The sequence below is a fragment of the Gopherus evgoodei genome, chromosome 3 (genome assembly GCF_007399415.2).
Source record: "Gopherus evgoodei ecotype Sinaloan lineage chromosome 3, rGopEvg1_v1.p, whole genome shotgun sequence".
NCBI classification, from domain to species: domain Eukaryota; kingdom Metazoa; phylum Chordata; order Testudines; family Testudinidae; genus Gopherus; species Gopherus evgoodei.
Window position 1 is genome coordinate 78687415 of NC_044324.1, and position 24941 is coordinate 78712355.

The 24941-nt window shown below is 39.7% G+C and overlaps 2 protein-coding genes across 4 annotated transcripts in view; one reads left to right on the top strand and one right to left on the bottom strand.

Moving 5' to 3' along the window:
• Nucleotides 1-24941, top strand: part of PM20D2 (peptidase M20 domain containing 2) — a 242824-nt gene that overhangs the window by 192694 nt on the left and 25189 nt on the right. For all 3 annotated transcript variants that reach the window (XM_030555925.1, XM_030555924.1, XM_030555926.1), the window contains exon 7: nucleotides 17343-17507. In XM_030555925.1, the coding sequence (XP_030411785.1) occupies nucleotides 17343-17368 (26 nt within the window). In that variant the 3' untranslated portion in view covers nucleotides 17369-17507. The remainder of the gene's footprint in view (nucleotides 1-17342; nucleotides 17508-24941) is intronic.
• GABRR2 (gamma-aminobutyric acid type A receptor rho2 subunit) overlaps nucleotides 7898-24941 on the bottom strand; it is a 61697-nt gene continuing 44653 nt past the window's right edge. Inside the window, exons 4-9 of the mRNA XM_030555918.1 lie at nucleotides 22852-23075; nucleotides 16289-16371; nucleotides 14383-14523; nucleotides 13886-14038; nucleotides 12262-12458; nucleotides 7898-8206 (exon numbers count right to left, since the gene is read on the bottom strand). Of these exons, the coding sequence (XP_030411778.1) occupies nucleotides 7898-8206; nucleotides 12262-12458; nucleotides 13886-14038; nucleotides 14383-14523; nucleotides 16289-16371; nucleotides 22852-23075 (1107 nt within the window). The remainder of the gene's footprint in view (nucleotides 8207-12261; nucleotides 12459-13885; nucleotides 14039-14382; nucleotides 14524-16288; nucleotides 16372-22851; nucleotides 23076-24941) is intronic.

Here is a 24941-nt window from a genome sequence, read left to right on the forward strand (position 1 = left end):
CCTTGGTTTTAAGATCCCCCTCCCTCCCATCTTTGGGCAAAATGTGTAACAAATCTGCAATCCGTTTGAACATTGATTGAGGCATCTATGACATTTCCTCTGATTTAGTGTCATCCAAATGAGGACTGCCCCACTTTGTGAAAAATGGCAGTTGTTATGAGAATGTGACAGAGACCTGAAGGATTTTGTAGCTACAAATGACCATTGTTCCTAAGGAGTGTACCCTAGCAATATACAGCTTAATAGAGAAGGTATAATATTTCCTGGGTGAAGTGAGCTTGGACCACACTAACAGATCCAGATAAACTGGAGAGTTTTACTGCTTCAATGTTATGTCCCAGTTCCCAAAATGTATTTGTTAAAGTAATTTCAAACTGTCATAACAATTAACTTCTCTTTTCATTTTTCTGAAATGAACATTCCCTCTAAGCTGAACATTCCCTCGAAGCTAAACATGCAATTCTCTTCTAGAAATCTGTGTGACAAGTAGAGCAGTAAAATCTATTTTTATATCATTTCTATGCATTTTCCGTAGACTAAGTTCCTAGGCCGTTTTGCTAAGCTAATTTTGTTGGTTCCAAGTGCACATATCAACAATAGAAGAGACCTAGGAGACTCATGGTAGAAATGCAGTTTGGAAAACTGGCAACAACATATCTTGCATATTTTCACAAAAGAGTGAAATTTTAAAAATTGGGCCTCAGCTTTACATCATGCTGTAAGTGGTAATATATAGCTAGGCCAGGCCAGGAGCACCCAGCTGATGGGGGTGGCTGGGTGGGCATAATCTGTGCCAGACCTTCATGAGTTATGGCTCCTCTGCACCTGCTGAGCTATCCAGGCCCCTCTGGACTACACTCTACCCCTAGCATAAGACTGGCCATTGAGCTAGCACACACTGCGCAATGCAAGGGACCTTCCATCCCCTTAGTCCCTTGCACAGAGGGCAAGTTACAATCCATAGCTGGGGTCATTTAATGACTATGTCCTCTGAATACAGTACTCCTGTACTGCTCCCTGCTTCTTCTGTTTATCACTTATGTAGTGCTGCAAGAAAAAGATGGTGAAGAAACAGAGCTGGCTGTAGTGGTGTTTCCTTACACAGATGTATTGTTCTCTCTTTGCTTTCCTCCTCCCTCATCCCCATTGTTCTTGCTTTGTCTGAAATTTTAATCCCTTTACCCATGGAAGTACTGACCCTGATGCATTAATGTCCTTTAGTTTAAAAAAAATGGGGGGAGGGGATTAATCAGCTTAGTGTGAGACTGGATTACATTTTAATTTTAATAGTGCTAACGTCTTTAGGTACATTTTGCAGTGTCTTAATTTTTCAGTCAGACTGTCTGAATGTAACTTTTTTATTGTGTCAACCTGACAAAGCATTGTCCTTATGCACTAGGTCTAGTATATGTGCATTTTCATGCAGTCATATTGTCTTCATTAGGCACAATGGCTAAGATGGGGCAGCTGGGTGCTGAGAGCAGATTTATCTTTCCATTAGTAATTAAGGTGGAGATTTAGTCAAAGGCACAAAGGGGCACTAGGCATCCAACTGGGAACTGGGGCCTAGCTGCCATGTGTGCCTTTGAATAGCGGCCCATAAATACAGAGTAATTGTTAGCATTTTCTTCAGCTGTGGGCTGTAGTGTCTCCAGAGTTCTGTGTAGCATGCAATTATAATCATGATTAATGGCTTAATTTTACATGGGAGCCTTGAATGCTTATAATCTGCTGGAAGATGCCCTTTTACTTGAATTTCTTCAATAGCTAAAGACTGCTTTATATTTAAAACCAATTACAAATGGGACATGTAGTTTTTTTTTTTGTCACTACTGAAAGATGGGCATTATCTCTTATTTATCAGACCTTGCAGGTAAAATGAAAATAATGTTAAAACTTCATAAAATATCTCATGAAACAGAGTGGGATGATTATTTCAGCCTGTCCCACCCACTTGTGGTTTTATCACGAAGTTTGAATATAGGAATTAACTGGGTCATACCAATTGTCCATCTAGTCTGGTATCTGTCATCCACACTGATCAATACAAGCTGCTGCAAAGTAAGTGCAAGAAAATCCATAATGGACAATTGTGGAATAAGCTGCCCACAGGGGAATGTTTCTTAACCCTTAGGCAGTACAGTAAAAGCTTTTCATCAATCTGACAGTGTGTGTATATGTTCTTTTGTGTCTAATATTTGGTAGTTTATATATACAGTATATAACTACTAAATATATATATATTTGTCTAACATATGTACATGTCCCAGCTACCATCTTTGCCTTTGTTATAAGGGTATCATTGTCTGTATATATATATACATATATATATATATATATATATATATATATATATATATATATATATATATATATATATATATATTTTTTTTCTTGATTAAAAGTTCATTGTTAGGTTAAAGAAAAAGTATAGGTTTGATACTGTGAGGGCAGGATGGAGTGGAATAAGGTTTCCTTTTTCTTTTCTTTTTTTGTTTTTGCACTTGGGCCAAGATTTTCAGAAATGGGTGCCTAAAGTCAGTGGGACTTATGCAGCTTAGATACTTAGATATCCCTTAGATACTTTTGAAAATATCATCCTTAAGTAGGCACTTAAATAACTGGCCTAATTGTAAAAGATGCCAAAGGCAGCAGATGCTCTGCACTCTTAAAAATCAGACTGTTTATTTAGGTGTCTAACTATGGACTTGAGTTTAAGTATAGCCACCCATTTCTAAAAATTTTGGCCATAGGTTCTTGCAGACAGAGGTTTAAATTACACTATCATCTTACTGGTCAGTGAAATCTTTTACCCAGGAGACATGGATGGTCAACTGTATTATTAATTTCACCCCTCCTTTTTAGGATTTGCTCTTGCGCCCTGTCCTGTTCATTTCCTCCTTGTTGGCAGGCAAATACAATGCAGTTATTACAAATGTGTGTGAATCACTGATGGCTTGTTCTTTATTTGCATCTAGTGGTTAATATAATAATTAAAAATCTCAAACAAGAACACGGCAGTGTTCAAATTAACTTTCCCTAATGGTCAAACTCTCTCCTCAGCAATTATCTGGGCTGCATAGTTGCAGTGGCTAGAAAGAAATGTAGATATGTCACAGCAGACACATATTTCCATTACCCATGTATGCATACATACTAAATAAGCTAAACTTAGCCTTCTCAGAGGAAGCTTATTAGGTAGCCTATAAGTAAGAGAATGTCAGTGCAGAAGAATGTAGCATCTGAATAACTGTTTCCTACCACCAGGTAAATTCTGAGGTGAAGCTGAGACATTTAATAAAAATAAATGGCAAAGTAAAATCAAGATATATATTTTTTACAGCAGCAGACATTATCCAGTGACAGAATTCACTTAAATACCATGGGCAAAATTTATCCTTGGTGTAACTCCACTGAAATCAATGGCATTGCACCAATAATAAAAGTGGCCCATTATTTCTGTACTCCCAAATGGCTCATGTAGATGAAATCATTTTGTCTGATGGAAATTGGTGTTCAATTTGCCATTATTAATCAATTGCACTCTGAGAATAGATCTGTACTGTGCATTAATAATAATGCCTCACCCTTTCATAGGGCCTCTCAGCCAAAGATCTTAAGGTGCTTCACAAATAATTAATTAATTAAACATCTCATCACCACTCTGTGAGGTAGGTATTATTATTCCCTATTTGACAGATGGGGAAACTGAGGCACAGAGAGGCTAAATGAAATGCCCATAGTTACACAAGAATCTTGTGGCTATGTTTGGAATAAAATCCAAGTCCCTTGCTTACCATTTCTCTGATTTAATCACTAAACTTTCCTTCCTCCTCGTCTTACATCAGCCAAGAAGAACCGATCCATGAAAGCATTTTAAAATATAAAACTGGCTTCTGATTGGCTAAAATTTTATTTTAAAATGCTAATACTCAGAAATGCATTTGATTAAAAAAGGAATTACACCTCTATTAAGACTCTGTGGAATATTTCTATAGTTCTTCTTGCATAATAATGGTGGTTGGTTTTCAACTCAAACTGCTATTGTGAAATGTATTCTTTAAATCAGTGGAACAACACCTGATCTGTAGCATAAGAAAGAGGTGGCAAGCTGAGATATAGGAATATGCCTTCTTTGAGATATTGGTCCATTTCTTGACTTCGGTTTGGTTTTAACTAGGGATCTTAGGGATATATTTCCTCCTATATGACAACAGAAATCTCTCATTAGTTACATACACATGCAGTGAAGGGGGAATATATTTCTTAGTTTGTTTCCTTATAGACTCACAGACTCTAGGACTGGAAGGGACCTCCAGAGGTCATCGAGTCCAGTCCCCTGCCCTCATGGCAGGACCAAATACTGTCTAGACCATCCCTGATAGACATTTATCTAACCTACTCTTAAATATCTCCAGAGATGGAGATTCCACAACCTCCCTAGGCAATTTATTCCAGTGTTTAACTACCCTGACAGTTAGGAACTTTTTCCTAGTGTCCAACCTAAATCTCCCTTGCTGCAGTTTAAGCCCATTGCTTCTTGTTCTATCATTAGAGGCTAAAGTGAACAAGTTTTCTCCCTCCTCCTAATGACACACTTTTAGATACCTGAAAACTACTATCATGTCCCCTCTCAGTCTTCTCTTTTCCAAACTAAATAAACCCAATTCTTTCAGCCTTCCTTCATCGGTCATGTTCTCAAGACCTTTAATCATTCTTGTTGCTCTTCTCTGGACCCTCTCCAATTTCTCCACATCTTTCTTGTAATGCGGTGCCCAGAACTGGACACAATACTCCAGTTGAGGCCTAACTAGCGCAGAGTAGAGCGGAAGAATGACTTCTCGTGTCTTGTTTACAACACACCTGTTAATGCATCCCAGAATCACGTTTGCTTTTTTTGCAACAGTATCACACTGTTGACTCATATTAAGCTTGTGGTCCACTATGACCCCTAGATCTCTTTCTGCCATACTCCTTCCTAGACACAGTCTCTTCCCATTCTGTATGTGTGAAACTGATTGTTCCTTCCTAAGTGGAGCACTTTGCATTTGTCTTTATTGAACTTCATCCAATTTATCTCAGACCATTTCTTCAATTTGTCCCGATCATTTTGAATTTTGACCTTGTCCTCCAAAGCAGTTGCAATCCCTCCCAGTTTGGTATCGTCTGCAAACTTAATAAGCGTACTTTCTATGCCAACATCTAAGTGATTCCTTAATCACTTTCATTTAGACTAACTCTAACGTTGAAATGTGTTGCAATTTAAGCAACAATAATTGAGGCACAGGATAAATTCTAGGGATTGATGATAGGCTAGGAAGAGTTTACTCCAGCCAATCACTAAATCCCTGCAGAAAAGTCAAAACTGCTATTGTAAACTGAAAATGTAAAAGCCCAATAAGTATGTAGGGATTTTTTTCTTTAAGTGGGATTGCTGTTTCATTTGGTATGTGTAGGGTATTGCTCTGTATATTATCTGTACTATTTACATCCTTTCTGTTGACATTCTAGTCAGCTGTATAGTTTAATGATATTGTTGAATGATCTTCTAACTTCAGCACAGAATCATCTGGGTTCAGGTCTGACCACCCTGGTATGCATCAACTTGGCACCCAGATGCTCTGATTGACGACATCACTGCCACAGCTCAGCATGCTTGGGCATTTTCCTTAAGAAATGAGGAAAGATTAAATGTGACCTGTTGCAATTTTGTACAAAATTCTATATCTTCCTGTCAGCATTACTAGCAAAGGAAGAGGAGACAACACTGTGTGAAGCATGGACCACCATTTACAGAAGCATGCTACTGTTCTCTTGAGCAGCTACTAAAGAATAATTTAGACTTTTATGCCAGTTACCAGAGTTCAGCTCATGAAGTATGACAGTGCTACTTATGGCCACATTTATCTTTAAAATGGAGGTGCACCTATAGAGACGACGAGTTCCTGCATGCAACTTCCCTCTTGATCCAAAAGGCCTAAACAGCAGGGCAAGTAGAGAGTATAGCTGCTCTGTTGGAGAGAGAGAGCACTGCATGCTGGGAAGTATTGTCTCTGTACTTTTCTGTTAGAAATGAAGGCAGCCTTTGAATTCCTGGAGAGGTGCCAGGCCTCCCCCTACACTGTTCTCTGCTTTGAACTATGAATAGGGCCCTACCAAATTCATGGTCCATTTTGGTCAATTTCACAGTCATAAGATTTTAAAAATTATAAATTTCATGATTTCAGCTACTTAAATCTGAAATTTCATGATGTTGTAATTGTAGGGGTCCTGACCCAAAAAGGTGAGTGTCGGGGGGTGGGGAATGTTGCAAGGTTATTGGAGGGAGGGTTGTGGTATTGCTTCCCTTACTTCTGTGCTGCTGCTGACAGCGGCGCTGCCTTCAGAGCTGGGCACCTGGAGAGTGGCAGCTGCTGGACGGGAGCCTAGCTCTGAAGGCAGAGCTGCTGCCAGCCGCAGCACAGAAGGAAGGATGGCATGGTATGGTATTGCCACCCTTACTTCTGTGCTGCTGCCTGCACAGCTGGGCCTTCAATCAGCAGCTATCACTCTCCAGCCACCCAGTTCTGGAGGCAGCAGCATAGAAGTAAGGGTGGCATGTTATGGTATTGTCACCCTTTCTTCTGCACTGCTACTAGTGGGGTACTGCCTTCAGAGCTGGGCCCCTGGCCAACAGCCATTTCTCTCCGGCTGCCCACCTCTGAAGGCAGCGCAGCAGTAAGAGTGGCAATAGTATGACTCCCCCCTAAAATAACCCTGCAAACCTCCTGCAACTCCCTTTTGGGTCAGGACCCCAATTTGAGAAACTCTGGTCTCCCCTGTGAAATCTGTATATTATAGGGTAGAAGCAAACAAAAGACAAGATTTCATGGAGAGAGACAAGATTTCTTGGTCCGTGACGCGTTTTTCATGGCCGTGGCTTTGGTAGGGCCCTAGCTATGAAGAGAGGAAGCAAAAGAGCTAGCTGCTCCTGGATAAACTCCCCATTCCTATACACTAATCAAAGGCTCCAGTTGGTTACCTTCCACCCCCGTTACAGTGGAAAGCACTCATGATCCATTTATTGTACACCAAGACCAGTTTGTCAGAGTGAACAGGCTTATTTATACTTCCAAGTTGTCATTATAAACAAGCTCCAGAGCTCATGTTGCCCAAGTTCAGGGGGTTTCTTCACTTTACTTTACCATTTCTCCTAATTTTTAATTCAAAACAAACTAATTGCATAGACTTGGTAGAGTGAATTCTGCACCCATGCAGCAATCCCACTTTCTTAATGGGAGGTTTGTGTAAGGACTGCAGAATTTTGCCTGATGGCTTGATGAAAGTGTATCCTAAAAAGATGCCATTTGTTTATAAGCAAAGGAAAAAGAAAAACAATGGTCTAAAGTGAGCTCTGTTTTCATGTAGAGCTTTCAATGCAGAGTTATTAAGGAGCCTAACTGTTGTCTATTTCAGGCACCTCAGCACAGCCATAGGAACTCACACGTTACCCAGCAGTGGAGGCTGGGTGATTCTTTTGTGGTAGTTGCCCTGGCCTAGATTTCCAAGGCATTTTGGAACCTAACTCCTCTTGAAAACAGTGGGAATTGGCACCTAAATCCCTTTGAGGATCTGGGCCTCAGTACACATCAGGCACGATCAGCATTGCCTAGTATATATAAACAGTAGCTGTTGGGCAAACCAAGAGAGCAGAGGGGAGATGGGGGTTAGGCATATAGAGTAATTGACACACCAAATTCTCTGGGAAGCCTTTGGATGAATGTGCCTGTTGCAGGATATATCTAGTGCTTTATGCTCCACAGGTACAATAGGAGAATTAGTTTTCTAGCTTAACAGCCAAACTGAATTTTTTTTTAAAAAAAACATCGTCCTATAAAGGGCTTCGGCCTCGGTATGTCTAGCAAAAGACAGACCAGTATATCAAGTTAAAAAATATATAGGTGCCTGGGAATATTATTCTTGAGTATTTATCGATCGCATGAGTGTTCTGGATGATGCGCAAGCCAACATGGCCTTTCAGCCCTCTCTTTCTCGATGAATTAGAGTCATTGCTCATGGCCAAATGAATCACCATCTTGTTTTGTTTTTCTTCCTCAATCACTATCTGGCTTCTTGTGTATCCTGCCAGGCTGTTGACATCAGATTCACTGTAGGTTCCATCCAGCATCATGGTTTTTGTATTAGGTATTCCACATGTACATGGAAACTGAGAACAGAAACAAGCAAACAATAGTCAAACACTGAGCAAAAATACTAGAGACAAAGACGATACATTTTTTATGGACAGCTTGTAAAAACTGGAGCTGAACATTATAGTTCAACTGTGATATGTTTCTCTATTAAAGCTTAAGTTTTCTGAAATGAAAAGTTGCTGACTAGCCATACTGGTTGCAACTTAATATTGTGTCTGTCTTTGTTTCTGAAATCCTATGTGGAAAATAGGGATGGGAAATTGGTTTGATTGAAATTAAACGTGACCAGAAGTTTTTCCCAATTAATTCAATTCCCTCTGGCTGCTTTTGCATTCCTTTTCATGTTCATTTTCTATGGATATTATAGCGCAAGAGGCAGTAATGTTTGTGGAAACAGCATTTTAAGCAAAGATGAGAAAAACATTGACAGAAAGTAAGTTTTGATGTCCTAAATGCAAGTATTCCCTCTGGAAACCTGATTCTAAAGCTTACACATATCCAGCCAGAGAACAGGAAAAATATCTGGTGCGAAATTCATCCCACTTGTCTAATCAAAACAGCTAATGTATCTAGAATTCTAAATAGCAAATACTCATAAGCACACTGCTCATGAACTGACCAAGAATAATTTGGCAAATAATTGTGGCCTACAAATCAAATCGCTCACAGACAATTCATATACTGGAAAAAGAGACTATTGTCTCTGTTCCAGTTGTAGCAAAACGATGTGGCTGTTCAGTGCACATGGGTTCAAGTACTGTCACAAGAACTGTGGTATTCTTCAGACCTAGGATACAACACAGTTGTTCTAAATAGTTTATTCCCATCAGTGATGGGATTTTTTTAAGAACTCTGTTTGACTACAACCCAATTTAAACTGTGTTTATAACACATTTTATACTTAGCTTGAAGGCAAGTGTAAGTACAGGTGGAACCCATGATCCTTTAAATGTAATTTTATTTTTGTCTCTCTTTAAGCAGCCATTATATTCCTTAATATCAATCGCCCTCTCCCCCCCCATGTTATAGGGGAGGATTAAATCAGGATCCTAAGCATCAGGCCCCTCACTTGACCAATCCAGGACACAATAGTAAGCACCAGGTTGCTACAGGCCAATTGCTGCAGGACCCAAGAGGAAGAGAAATACTGTTGATCCAAGTAACTCTTAGCCCCTAGGTCAGATTATGATTTGGCTTGAGAGAAGGTCACAGTCAGTGACTAGGAACTGAATGACTCCTATTTGTTTAATAGGTGTTGTATACACTGTCAACTGTCTAGAAGATAGTGGGAGGAGAAAGCAGGCCCAAAGTTTAGATGGTTCTGGTCCCAGTGTAGTCTTAATCCATCCCTGATGTATTCCCATGTACACATGTGCACACACAAATACAGAGAAGAGATGTGCTGAATGACTTCAGGCCACTATACTGCCACAGTCCATTTCTGGAGAGTGCAAAAATCCAAATTTGGATTCCCCTGGGACTTTCACAGCTGAATGGCATTGGCTAATGAGGTCAACATTTATTCCGGTGAGAGACAATAGTCTCTTGTGTCTCTTAAAGAGCCCTCATTCCACTCGGACACTAAGCCATGCTTCCCTATAACCCCATTAGAAATAACAAACACAATTTCCTTGACCATCCTTAATGATTATTATTGCCTTGTATCTGAGGGTAAGAAAAAAACTTTTGATGTGTATAATCAGCCTTTTCAGCCTGCTTCCTTTATTGTATAATGCTACAATTCAGTGCAGGGATATCGACAATTGAAAGAAAATTTGTGACATAAATGATAAATTGTGCCATCACTGAACTGTCCTCTTTTTACCACGGTGACAGATAATGAAAAAAACTAATGATATTTTACTTGCCATAAAAATGACCTTCTCTGGGTCAGTAGAATTTAGCAAGGCTGAATTATTATTTAATATTTGCTAAGGACTGATGATGGCGTCGGAGTTTAAGACAGGACAGAAAGAGTCTATGCTCTGCGGATCTTATAGTCTAATAGAGAGGCACAGATACAACAAGATGCATTGAAATACCCACAGGAGTTGGCAGGCTTAAGTGAAGTTTTGGGTGTGTGATAGTTTTCCTGAAATCACTCTCTTCTTCTCTAAACGATGTGGGGAGGAAGAAACCATTAGACATGAATAAGCATTTGTCATGGAAACAATGAGAATATAGGGGGGATTTGAAAGAGGGAGGAGCCTTGGATTGGCATGTCAGGATTTGGAGGTTATTCTATACATAGAGTGTAGAATGGGAGGAGGCACAAAGTGATGATGTTTAAACTTGATATAGAGGGAACTGATGGAGGGATTCAAAAGTAACATCATTGTCCAATCATCAGGCAAGCAAGATAACTTTTTCAGCTGCATTTTGGACAGATTGAAGATGTATCAGAGAGAGGATTGCCTCAGTAATCAAGGTGGGAGATAACCAGGGCAGATCGTATATTTTAAATGGGAAGGAAGAAGTGGCATGATTTAGGGAGAGGAGGGAGTCAGAAATGACCCAGAGGTTCAAAGCTTCAATCATTGTTCGGAAGGATGGTGATTTGGTGAATGGCAATGGCAAAGGAAAGGAGGTTTAGGAGGACAAATAAAAAGTTCAATTTCAGCAATGTTTTGTGTGATCTGGCAGTGAACTGTCCAAGGTATGTTGCAGAAACACTAAGATATGCAGGCCTAGACATCAGGAAACAGGACAGGCTGAAAAGCAGATTTGTGAATTATCAGCGTAGAGATGATAGCGGAAGTTGTATGAGTGGATGAAGCCATGCGGTGACAAGATGTAGAAGGAGAAGAGAAGCGCACCACAATTACAGTCCTGTGGAATTCCTATAAAGAGCAGGAGAGCCACCAAGAAAGTATAGGTTCTCAAAAGCCAAGGGTGGACAGGATATTAAGGAGGAAGCAGTGTACTGTTGGGTACAGAGAGGTATTAGATAGACTGTAGTACTGAAGGTTGCAGAGGGCTTATGGAGAAGAAGAATGGAGCAGAATACATTAGACTTGGCAAAGAAGAGATCATGGGAGGCCTTGGTGACAGAAGTTTCAATGGAGAGGATGGAAACCAGATTGGAGTGAATCCAAGACTGAGGTAAAAGAGAGAAAAGGCAGCAGTTGTGAGCAGCTTCTTCAATGACCTTAGCAGTGTCAGGGAGATGGAATGGTAAATGGAGAGACAGTTGAGGGCTACTATTAGCATGTTTGTGTAACTGGGAAACGATGGAATCAAAGGGACAGCTGTAAGAATGGAAAATAGAGAGTAAGTGGGACCTCAGACTTCTTAACTGGGCCAAAGGAGGAAAGCTTATTGATGGCCAATGGACTGTGGCAGAATAGCATGTCGTGAAAGAGGCTCATGACAGATCTTGAAGATTCAGGACTGAGGAACAGATTGACTAGAGAAGAGAGATAATATTTACACACAAACTCCTTGGGATACCACCATGGGAAAGGAAGTACAGAAAAGGTATTCATCCATTAAATGGGCTTTCAGTGAAACAGGTACATTTTAAAAAAAGATTCTTTTAAATTACCCAACAGCATGAGTGAAAACCATAAAAATGATCCAGTTAGCATCATGGCCTTTCATGGCACATTAAAAGAATAAATATAAAGATTGTTTGTTGCTCAAGTGTGTTTTGTGCCAAGGAACAATTCTACTATTGCCTTTATTGAACCCAATTTTTTAAATGTACCAGATTGTGAGTTAGAAGTCTTTAATTCACTCAGAATAATTCATTAGCTGTAACTTTAAAAATAAATTGTGGTGACCACAGGGAAATATCAGTCTGGATTTCCCCTTTCTTACCCTCCACGTATGGTCTCTGCCAAAGTCCCAGGTTGCAAACATCCCCAGTTCTGATCTTTGTTTTGTTCTCTCTTCCTTTTGTACAATAATCAAAAGAGACCAACTCCTGTTTTTGTGGTGTCAGCATTTCCGCGTCAGCTTCAGCATTGTAGACACATTAATCACACACCACGAATGTCAGAGTTTTCCCATTCTTTGTCCCAAAACATCCAATATAAAGCACGTCACATGTAAAAAGATTGTCTCTCACCTTCTCTCGCAATTTCCTTTCCTTCCGTTCTTGCACCGTTGTCAGGTAATTCACTGCTGCGTATTCCAACACTGAGAGAAAGACGAACACAAAACTGACCCAGAGATAAATATCCACAGCTTTGATGTAGGAAACTCGAGGCATGGAGGCATTTACACCAGTGATGATTGTTGACATGGTCAGTACTGTAGTTATCCCTGGAAAAAATCCCCACAAAAATGTACTTCATATGCCAAATATAGTTCAGAAGGCATCTACTATTAATTAGTTTTGTCTCAAAACTGTTTTCAGCACCACTCATAGCCTATAGAAATGATGTATTGGGTCATCTTGTCTAGCTGCCTCACAATGCAGGATTTTTCTTTACGCGTTCTTGAGCATTTTTAAATGCGATGGAGCAGCCACCACTTCCCTTGTGATTCTCTTTAACTCTCTAGTGTTTAATTAGGAAGTGATGCTTCAGCCTTAACCTACAGGGGCCGCTCATTAGATTGAGGAAGTTGTTCAGCCTAGAATGCCATTTAGTCATTTTTTTCCTGCTTTAGCTATCATCCAGGGTGCCAGTGGTGATAAGGACTCTTGGTTCACTGAGAGCACCAATTTGTTTTACACAGTTCACCAAACAGCAGTCAATCGCCAATGACTTTTGGTCACTGCTGAAGTGGACTTGGCTGGAATCATTGTCTCAAAAGCTGAAACCCATTTATGTTAAATCCTGTGTGTGCGTGTGCGTGCGCACATGTGTGTGTAAATGTCTTGCATGACATGATGTGACAGAAAAGCCCTCATGTGCTCACCTTAGCTAAGGTGACTGAAAAGTTCTTAATGGCATCCACTGTATCCATAGTATAAATTTTACAGTTAAGCAGGTACTCTGTGGTGATAAAAGTAAAATACTTTCCCTAATTTTCACCAGTTTGCAATAACCACTCAACAATTAAGTGCCAGAGCCAAAGCGCATTTGTGTGACTTTAATCAGGTCATTCCAAACTAGCGAAGTTCTTTCACTTGAGTGGACTCTGCTGGTTTTTTCAGATGCTTGTTATAGTGTGTATCTCTATGAGTATTGCAAACTATGGGACTAACATGCTATTTTTACTCTGTATTTATAAGAAGTCATATGCACTCATATTCAGAGAGATACACTAGACTTGTTATTACATCTCTGTCTCTCTCTGACCTGGGCATTAATAACTGAGCACATCTGTTTCTTTTTTTGTTTTTTAAACAAAAGAAATTCCAACAGCTCTGAATTAGACAAAACTATCATTCATTTTATGCTCATTTCAGGATTGTTAGGTTGGGCCTATCATTAGAAATTTCGATTCACTAGTTCACAAACACTGGAATCTCTTTTTTCTGCTTCCTTCTCTTTTTAAAATACAGTTCAATCTTCTGCCCTGATTTAAATACAGATCAAGAAGATTTATCAATCATGAAGAAGCAATTCAACAATGAAGAACATAAGACAAAAGTACAGACCTTAGAGTACTTTGACTATCAGATAAAATACATATGTATTTTCCTAGCATATTTAACAAGTGAAACAGAGAATTCCCCCTCCCCCTATTCCTCCAAATGTAAAGGTTTTTTCACATTCATGGTTGATGTTAATTGCCCTCACCTAATGACACTCTAGCAGGTACAGCTCTGCGATCAATCCAGAAGGACACCCACGATAGCATGACCATTAGAGTGGCAGGAAAATAGGTTTGGAGCAAGAAGAAGAAGATGTGGCGGTGTAAAGTGAAATTTATGTACAGTCTATTGTACCATCCTGTTGGGAGGGGAAAAAAGTGTCATGAAGAGCATTTTAATGACACATACAGAGCTGCTACATCTTTCGGCAAATCATATTTACTGCATAAGAGTAGACAACCTATCATTGTGAATATATGCAGGGGGGAGGGAGAATTCTAAATTCTTTGCACCATTCACAGCACATAGACTGGAATGAGCTATAATCCCAAAGATGACAAGAGCAAAGGGAAAGAGACTATTACTCAAGTACTTCTTATAGAAATTTCATTTAAATTTCCCCTGGCAAATGTTTGACACTGAACTATAAATATATGGCAATGACTTAAAAGAATAATAAAACCATTTTAAGAAGAATGATACCAGTGCTACTGTAGAAAGCGAGTCTGGAAGTAGTATGAAACTTTTGTATCAAAAACTGAGACAAGGAAATCTTTTCATCGGTTTTCAGGGATTCATTCCCATTTTTCCAGTAAAGCATCAGATCTTCATCAGTGTAAGCATCTTCAGAAAAGAAGAAAAGAAAAAAAGGCACAATGTGACTTGGCTTTAGGATATTTCACGTGAACAGTCAGTATAAATAGTAACTATGTCTGGATAAGGAACATATCAGTGAGATTCACAGATGATTCTAAGGTCCCTGTCTTGCATTGTGATCTGCTTGGTGCAGAGGTCCATGTTTCATGGAGTCTGGTGCATGATCAGGCTCTCAATTGGGGAATATCATAAATACTAGTGAGGACAGATTAATAATGCAAAGGGTACTAGAAAGGTTGGAAGTATTGGTGGAAAATAACATTGAATTCTGTTTGGAAAAAACGCAGATGAATTTATCTGCAGAAAATAGCTTGAAACACAGATACATCTTTGGAATGCAGTAATGCCAAATAAATAGAGTTTTTAATGGACAGTAGATTAAATAAGGCTCTTGCTATACGATGTAATGTAGCAGCACAAAAAGCCAAACTAAAGACATCACATCATATTCCAGGTCTGCCTTTATACAGCACTGGAGTATAACTAGAATGGTACATTTCTGATCACCACACTATCAGAAAAATGTAGACAAACTGGTGGAGATTCAGAGATGAACACCAGAATTGATTAAGGGACTGGAAAGATGGGTTTATGAGGAAAGATTATAGGAAGTAATTATGGTTAATCTGGCCAAATTTAGGGGGAAAGTGAGAGACAGCCATCTAAAGTGTTATTTGAAAGATGTAACTGAAAGTGAGAGGTATTGCTGTAGGTAACAAGTCAACAAGTATTTGAAGGGTATAAATACAATACAGAAGAATTATTTTGTGTGCTATGTGAGGAGGAGGAAATTTAGCAAAGGAAAATAATGAGGGAGGAAAGGGAGGAAATTTAGCAAAGGAAAATTTAGGCTAAATATCTAGAGAAACATCAGAACAATTAGGGAATTGGTCTTGGAAGACTGAAGAATAGTCTCCCAAGGATAGCAGTGGAAACACTGTTGTTTAAGACATTTAGGGCTGGATTTACAAAAACATTTAGGCCAGGGTTTCTCAAACGGGTTGCCACGATCGGCTGGACCTGCAGATGGGGCAGGTACACACTGGCCCGGCCCACTAGGGGCTTTCCCCACACAAGCAGCGCCCCCTGTTTGAGAAACCCTGGCCTAAATCCTTTTGTAAATCCAGCCCTAAATGTCTTAAACAACAGTGTTTCCACTGCTATCCTTGGGAGACCTTTGAGTCCCATTAAGTTGAACGGAATTACCCAAGTTGAACTCAGTGGGACTGCTCATGTACTTTAGTACTTGCAGGATCAGGCCTATCATTTGTAAAGCATGTTAGAGTCTTTGGGGATGAAAGGTACGTAAATTGAAAAGAGTAGCAATTATTAATTGTCCTCCATGATGGTTTCAAACATCATCTCCCAAACAGAGCCAACCAACACAGTAAAAATTCTGAGTTTTCCCTCCAAGCCAATGTCTTGTAATAGTCACCACCCCATGGAGTAGGATCCTAGTTTGACTTTTGTTGTTTTTTCTTTGTGTCATTTACTACAAACTCGCTCTCTCTCTCGCTCGCTCTCTCTCTCACACACACACTCAATCCCTTCCTCCCTCCACAAATAAGAACCCGATCCAAAGCCTATTGACTCAGTGGAAAAATGTTCATTGACTTCAACAGGCTTTGACTCAGGGCCTAAAATATTATTTTTCTTTATTCTGAAGTATGTATAACCAATGTGTACAGTCAGCTAAGGGGGACTTGCAGCTAAGAACGTCTATATAACTTACAGCTTTCCAGCTCCAGAGAACAAGTCTGTGAGTCCAGGGGAAATCGACTGAAGTCCATGTTGCACATTGCGGTCACTGTGATCCTAGAAATCCAAAGAGGAAAGGTCACTTCCTAAAAGAGACACTATATTCCGGAGAAGGTAGAGGAAATGTGTCACAGGGCATAGACACTATAAATTTTAAATAGATAAAAATCATTTCCGAGCTTTAAGAACAGAAACTATGCATAATGTGTTAACATAAAAGAACTAAGAAACTTCCTAATCAGTACAGAGGCCCTGCCCTTCAGAGAGACATGGTTGGATGTGCACAGGCCATGTGAAGGGTTACACCTCATCTGTACGCTCATGATTTCCATGATTGGTGTGGAGCAGTTTGGCTCCTAGTCCAGTTAGAGTAGCTTCCAAGGACTATTGTAATAGGTTGGGGTCTCTGAACACTACTGCAACTCAAACAGCAAACATTAATGATATTTTTAGTGTATTTGAGTGTGTTTTATTGAATCTCTGCCTTATATTAAATTGGTTTCTTATAAAAAAAATGTTTACTGGGTTCCAGAGTATGATGTTTCCTTTATGTCCAGCAAGGTTCAAGCTTTCTGTTCTTTCCTTATTTTGCCTTCACTCAACCTCAGTCACTGCAACAAACCCGCCTGAGTTCCACATGCATAAATCAGCAACAATAGCATGAAAGACCCCTCAATCTATTTACTATTAGGGGAAAGCTGCTTTTCTTAGTACTGGATCAATCTTGTTTAAACTGTGAGGGTTGATATTATTGGTGGAGTGGGAGGCAGCTATTTTTCCAGTAGTAAGATTTGCCTCTGTTAAATTCACATCTGACCTCGGGATCTGAAACAATCCCAGCTTGAGTTTATAAATCTGAATCTAATCAGCCCTAATGTTACTTTACCAGGGAACCAGGAGGTTTTTACTCATGGACTGATTTGAAGTGAGGCTCTAGATTCAGTAGGGACAGTCCAGATGTGAGTCATTACTTTAAAGTTCATAGTCCTGTTTATGCTGACTCTGACTGCTTCCCTGGTTCATTTCAGATGTTGATGAAGAACCTTTCTGCTGATCAAGGGACTATGGGCCAAATTCTGCCTCGACCTATACACCAATAACCCTAATGAAGTAACTGGAGTTGTATTGTTTATAAACCAGAGCAGAACTTAGCCAAAGCAGATTTTTGGAGCTCAGACAGTGCTGCTATCATGGTAACAATTTCTCATAATTCTCTACAGTGTTGTCCATCATAGTCAAGTACTGTATAACTTTGTGTCATGACAATATGACATTTTTCTTCCTAATACATGTAGTTATTAACAATTCATTAGTCAGAGAACACAGAAACTCAACCTGTCAATAAGACATCCCCTCAATTAATGTGCAGTATAGACCAAATGGTCTTGAATTTATAAATCCCTAATGTGATTTTGTGAACCCTGCTTATATGCATACTGCCAAAAGACCACAAGGAGAGTATATTCATACTGCCAAGGTGCACATTTACTTGATCTTAGCCTTATAATGATATTGTGAAGCAAATTAAAACAATGTGCCCAGTTTTTTTTATCTGCTGTATGTTGAAATTGATGAGCAATAGATCTTAAGAAAAATAATTATTTTATTAAAACAAACGTGCATTGCACATGTCATTCCCTTATCCTGGGCTGCTCTCTCTCTCACTTAAGTACTTATATGGCCCCCGTTGCCAAGCATCTGAGCATCTCATGAGCTTTATTGTATTTGTCTTCCCCAACATCCTTGTGAGGTAGGGAAGTGCTATTACGCTCATTTTACAGATCAGGAATAGAGAAACTAAGGGCCAGATTCACAAAGGTACTTGGGAGCCAGACTTAGGTGCCTAACTCTCATTTTCAGGGTTCACTACAATCCACAAAACTCCTTCCTGGCTGCCACCTAACCCTGTAGGTGCCTAAATTCACTCAGTGCCTAAAGTTTCATTATAAAAATTCCCCAGTTTCTGCCTTTGGGCATGCACATTGCTGCTTCACTCTAGTTACCCAGATGCCTATCTCCCCTCTAAGCCCTAGAGCGATCCACAAACCAGGGGAAGGTAGGTGGAGGAGTACCTAACCCATCCATAGGGACTGATTCAATAGGTCTGCTCTGAAGCTGCTTGCTGGATTGGGTCCCATTCAAAATCCTCATAGTAGTGAGAACGGTGAGATTACAAGCTTGGTTGATTAAGTTAATAGTGTTGGTGTAATGTACACTGGACCCTCACTAGAACGCACATCTAGGTAAAGCAAATTTGCATATAACGCAGTTGTGGCCATGGATCCCAAATTTAATTACTTTAATTGCAATTCGTCTAGTGAGGGTCTGGTGTATTTAGACTTCTGTAAGGCATTTGACTTGGTACCACATGACATCTTGATTAAAAAACTAGAATGATATAAAATTAAAACGGCACACATAAAGCGGATTAAAAACTGACTAACTGATAGGTCTCAAAATCTAACTATAAACAGCATAATCAAGCATGTTTGTTTCCAGGCAGGTCCTGTAGAACCATTCTGAGCTCTATGCTATTTAACATTTATATCAATGACCTAGAAGCAGGGGCTGCTCTAGACATTTCGCCACCCCAAGCACGGCGGCATGCTGTGGGGGGCGCTCTGCCAGTCGCTGGTCCCACAGCTTCGGTGGACCTCCCGCAGGCGTGCCTGCGGACAGTCCGCTGGTCCCGCGGGTCCACTGGAGCCCCAAGCACGCGATTGGCGTGCTGGGGCCTGGAGCCGCCCCTGCCTAGAAGAAAACGTAAAATCATCGTTGATAAAGTTTGCAGATGATGCAAACTGGGTGACTGGTAAATGATAATGAGAACAGGACACTGATTCAGAACAATTTAGATCACTTGGTAAATTGGGAGCAAGCAAACCATAAGCATTTTAATATGGCTAAATATAAACGTATGTATCTAGAAACAAAGAATATAGGCCATAGTCACACAATGGGAGACTCTATCATGGGAAGCAGTGACTCTGAAAAAGATTTAGTGGTATGGCAGATAAACAGCTGAATGTGATTTCCCAGTGCGACTCTATGGCCCAAGAGCTAATGTGATCCTGGGGATGATTCATAGACAGGGGAATCTCGAATAGAAGGAGAGAGTTTATTTTACCTCTGTTTTGGTTACTGGTGTGACCTCTGCTGGAATATTGTGTTCAGTTTTGGTGCCCACAATTCAAGAAGGATGATAATAAATTAGAGATGGCTCATAGAAGAGCCATGAGAATGATTAAAGCATTAGAAAAGATACTCTGTAGTGATAAATTCAAGGAGCTCAATCTATTTAGCTTAACGAAGAGAAGGTTAAGGGTTGACTTGATTACAGCCCATAAGTATCTACATGGAGGGAAAATATTTAGTAATGAGCTCTTCCATCCAGCAGAAAAAGGTCTAACACTATCCTATGGCTGCAAGTGGAAGCTAGACAAATTCAGACTAGAAATAAAGTGTACATTGTTAACCCTGAGAGTAATTAACCATTTGAATAATTTACCACAGTTATGGCGGATTCTCCATCAATGACAATTTTTAAATCAAGATTGGATGTATTTCTAAAAACTCTGCTCTAGGAATTATTGGGGGAAAGTTCTATGGCCTGTGTTACACAGGAGGTCAGACTAGATGATCACAACGGTACTTTCTGGCCTTGGAATCTATGAATCTGTAAATTTGGTGCTTCTTTTTGCTAACCAGGATACACTGTATCTATATACATTTATTTAAGCTATGATATCACTTAACTTACATTTATTCAGATTCTTAACTTTTACATTTTTTGTGTTAGAAAATGGTCAACAATGCAATTCTTGTATATTAGATGACGATTCATTTTTATGTGTGATTTGTGTCAAGCTCATTGGATGGAAATTCAAATTAAATTTTAAATGCACCAAAATAGCATTTTCAATTTTTTTAATTTGTTAAATAAAACTACCTTAACTTCCTGGATCCATAAGAAAAATACGGTAAGTTTACTAAAACATGTTTTGTATTTAAAATCAACTGATTTATTAAACAAAGGAAGTATTATTACCTGTAGTTAGTGAATTGAACTGATTGTTTCTGGTCATCAAGTCTGGTGAGATTTTAGAACTAGAAGATCTCATCCTTTCCCATCTAGTTTTTATTAATAGATTTGAAGAGGCAAAACAAGCTTTCCTGTTTTTTCAATTTCTATTGTTTTTTTTACTTTGAATTAGCTAGTCAGTGAACTGAACTAGTTGAATAAACTGAAATGAAAAAAAAATATTCTCCCTGCAACTGCAGAAAAGGCTACTTGCTGTCAAACGTTGGATTAGCACTTCAACAAATTCTGGTTTCAGGTGCTTCACCAGTGCCTTCCAACAGGTGAAATGGGTTTACTTTCTTTAAACCTTGCAAGCAAATATATACTGCTTAATATTATTTTTATTTAATTTAAATTATTTCAATAGATTATTTTAACTTTTGGCCTTAACATAAATTGTCCTAATTTTGAATTTAATTTTGAATAGGTGTATTTAAAAAAAAACACCTCTATTTAATTTACATTTTAAAGATCCCATTTAAATCAAAATCCAATTTAAATTTAAAAAATCCAATTGTTAATTAACAAAAAATCAATGATTTTTAGTGACCCTGATCTAAAGGAACCCTGAAAAGCCCTGCAGCCCTTGGGTTCTCCTACTTATCTGGGGTTGTATTTTCCAACACATACTTCTTATCTTATCCATCTGGAGGAATCAAACTCCCTGATGCACTACTGGGGTGTTGCCTCAGAATTCTTTCAGCCAGTAACCTGTCTGAGAATCAGCTACTAAGGTACATCTTTTAGCAGCCTCTTCAGCCTCAATTAACTTTGGTTAAAGCTGGGTAGTGATGTGCAACTTACCGCAGAAAACAAAGAGAATGGCTGTTTTTCTAGCAAATATGAAGCAAAAATTGACAGTTCTGGATGTCACCATCTGGTGTACCGCAGAGCCTAATTTAAAGCACATATTGACTGAAGAACAAGCACTCCTGATGCACTAAGCTATTCTCTGACCATTGAGGGTTAGGAGGCTACTTTCCTTGGGAGCAGATCATCCTATAATCTCTTACTATGTGGATTCTTGCATCTTCTTCTGAAACACGGTACTGATCAGTGTTGGAAATAGGACATTGGACCAGATAGACCACTTACTTGATCCTGTATGGCAATTCCTGTCTTCAGCAAATCTGGCTCAGAAGTGTGACAGACTATACCCCATGTTCACCATTTTTAAAAGACTATGATAAATTGTGTACATTCTTTGTGTTAGGAAATGGTCAACAGTGCAGTTCTTGTATATTAGATGACGATTCATTTACATGTACAAAGTGTGCCTTGTGAGGTATCATTTGAAAACTCATAATCTACAGTACTAAATATTATTGTCCTGGTAAAATATGTGTATCAACACTATATATAAAGTTATAAGATTCTGCTGTATAACATTGCTGTGACATATTTCAGAGTTAGAAAGGCAGGCCCAAACCAGTGTTTCACAGACAAAAGACACACTGGTGCCCCAGCCAAGTATCAGCATAATCAGATGAACTATTATGGACTATCATCTAGGTAAGAGGCCATTCTTTGGCCGGAAGAAGGGTCTGAGTAAACACTATATATATTGACAATGGAACAGCTGGGGGTTTACATGTAAACAAACTGGCTGGCTGTCACATGACCCCCAGCTGGAGATAATCCTCAAAGAGGGGAGAAGGGTTTAAGAATGAGAAACAGTGGCCTCCAAATCAGCTCGCTTCCCCCATGTCTACTCATGGCAGCTACACCACTTGAAAAACAAAGAAAGCATCATTGTACTGGGGGAGGGGTCTTGGCCTTTCAGCCACTACAGACTGCTGTAAACCTATGGTAAGACAAAACCTTGGTTTTCAAGCCATTTAGCTTGCTAAGTTAGTTATTAGTTTGCATATTATCTTTTTTTTCTTTGTAACCCATTCTGAGTTTATGCCTCATTACTTGCAATCACTTAAAATCTATCTTTCTGTAGTAATAAACTTGCTTATTGTTTTATCTAAACCTGTCTGTGTTTGGATTGACATGTTGGGGAACCTCCACTTGAGATAACAAGGTTTCTGCTTATCATTTTCCATTGATGAAATGACAGACTTTATATGAGTTTCCATTGTCCAGTAGAGAGCTGGGCAGTACAAGACGCACATTTCTGGGGAAAGGTCTGGGACTGGGAAGTTGCAGAGGTCACCTTGTAATGTAATTCACGAATGGCTGGTTAGAGCATTCATGTAATTCAGCTGGGAATTATTTTGCATGCTAGAGACTATGTGAGAGCAGGACCAGGAGTGGTTGCTGTCACAGCAAAGCAGTATAAAAGACACCCCAGGTTGGAGATTTGAAGGGACACAGCTGTCCAACAGTCCAGATTATACCCTGGGGAATGTTGCAAGGGCAATTCCTATCTTCAGCAAATCTGACTCAGAATAGAGTTGGGCAAACAATAAATGGCTGTTCACAGACAGTAAATTAGATTGTGTGGTTACCTCATACTATATAACACATGACCATCTGGGAACACTCGCAACATGATGTTGTCAGTGGTTGTGTCATGAATGAATGATCTTTTTGAGTGCACAAAGAAGACATCTGGAACCCAAATCTTCTTTACCAGCCTGCCATCAAAGGTCATGCTCTTGTTAGTGATGCTAGGAAATGAGAGGCGTTCATCCTTCCAGTAGTGCCTTAAGTATAGTGTCATAGTAAAGTCCTGCACCAGTAAAAAAGAGAACCATGAAAGAATGCATCACAATGATGCCTTCCAAACATTAGAAAGGAAATCATCTATTGTTATACTAATACGTCTCATACAGATTGAATCTCTTCTCTGCTAAACATGGTTTTCTTCCTCAGACTAATTCCACAGAATAGTTTCCCATAGATATGAAGCATTCTGGGAAAGTTCCACAGCCCATAAGTTTTTGTATGCTACATTACAAACACCCTAACAGAGTAACATGCAGATATCAATGCATTCCTGCCAAGTACTACACGATGGTAATATAATGCTAATACAATTTGTAGCAGGTATTCCTTAGAAGCTATTAGTCTACTGGATACATTGAAATTCAGCCTTCAAAGGAAAATACATATCAGTACAGCTTTTTGAAACCTGACAGCATAATGTTAGTTCAAGGATAATCATATACCCAGTCTGCTTGAAAAAACAAAATCTTGTTCAAATTAGCTAAGGTATGAGTCTGAACACTGAGCAATGTATCCTAGAGAAAGAATCAATTATTGCCATACTGGAAAACACCTGCAGCAGCATGAAGAAAAACATCTGTTTCTGCCATTGATCTCAACCTGGCAGCTGCATTTTCTTAAACTAAATAACCCCTTCATGCTTAGAGATTAAAATGTAATTATTTTTTACAGTCCCCATTAAGCAATTTGCTACAGAAGTAGTTTCAAAAGCCCTGCGTGCCTGGTCTGGAGTAAGAGCAGCACACAGTTTTTTTTTCCCAATGGTGCAGTAGTAGTTAAAAAAAACTTACTAAAAGCATGTTTGAAAGGACTCATTTTTACACACACAATGTTGAGATGGTCTGGTCACTGGCTGATGTCATCTTAGTCCCTTTTCCCACAAAGCAGTCAGATTACCGTAGACACAGTAGTAGCTAACAGTTGATGGATTAAAGGTATCTGATTTAACAGACCGTTATCTAATCTGGATGAGCAATCCATATGGTCCCACGACACTACTAGAGCCAGTCTAATCGATTGCAGATTCTTACACACTAGCTGGGAGGAAAGAAGTGCCATCTGTAATGGTCAGTTGGTTATCTGCAGTTGGTTGTCTTTCCCAGATTTAAAAGGGTGGGCTACCAGGATAGCATGCTAAGAAAGGTTCTTATTAAAAGGCTAAACCCATGCTGGCCAGGGGCCCTATTCTCCTGCTACAGGATACAAGGATACAATTTCAGGGGGAATAACTCATATCCTATGGTTGAGGAACAAAGCCTCAGGCAGTCAGAGAGATGTAGCTGGAGGGAAAAAGGAGCAGAATTCACAGCTTTCTGAGGGGCAAGCACCTAGGTCAGTGGTCCCCAAACTTTTTATCTCACCCTCCCCTCCCCAAGGGCTAGGAGTGGGGACCCTCCTCTGGGATGGGGAGACACGGGGTGAGGAAGGACACAGCTGGGGCCAGGACAGGGGCTGGAAGCAGAGTCTAGGCCAGGGGCTAAGGCCGGCAGCTGGGGCCAGGGCCAGGGCCAGGAGCGGAGCTGGGTGGTGCTCCCTCCCTGGCCCGGACCCGAGCCATGCCCCCCTGAATGTTTCTCTGCACCCCTCCTAGGGGGCACGCCCTACAGTTTGTGGACCTCTGATCTAGGTGAAAGTCTGAGGTTTCCTGGCTAAAGACTAGCGTGTTATTTAACGAGCTACCTACGGCATAGTTTTGCTATATTATCTTGAAATATCAGAGATCTGGTTCCTCTGCTCTGGTTGCTTTCTGTGGGTTTTCCACCACATCATTACCCACATCCCATAAAAAATCCCTGCTTTCAATATCAATGCTCACAAGCCAAGTTCTTATAATGAGGATCCAACTGTGGTTTGATAAAATCCAATCAAT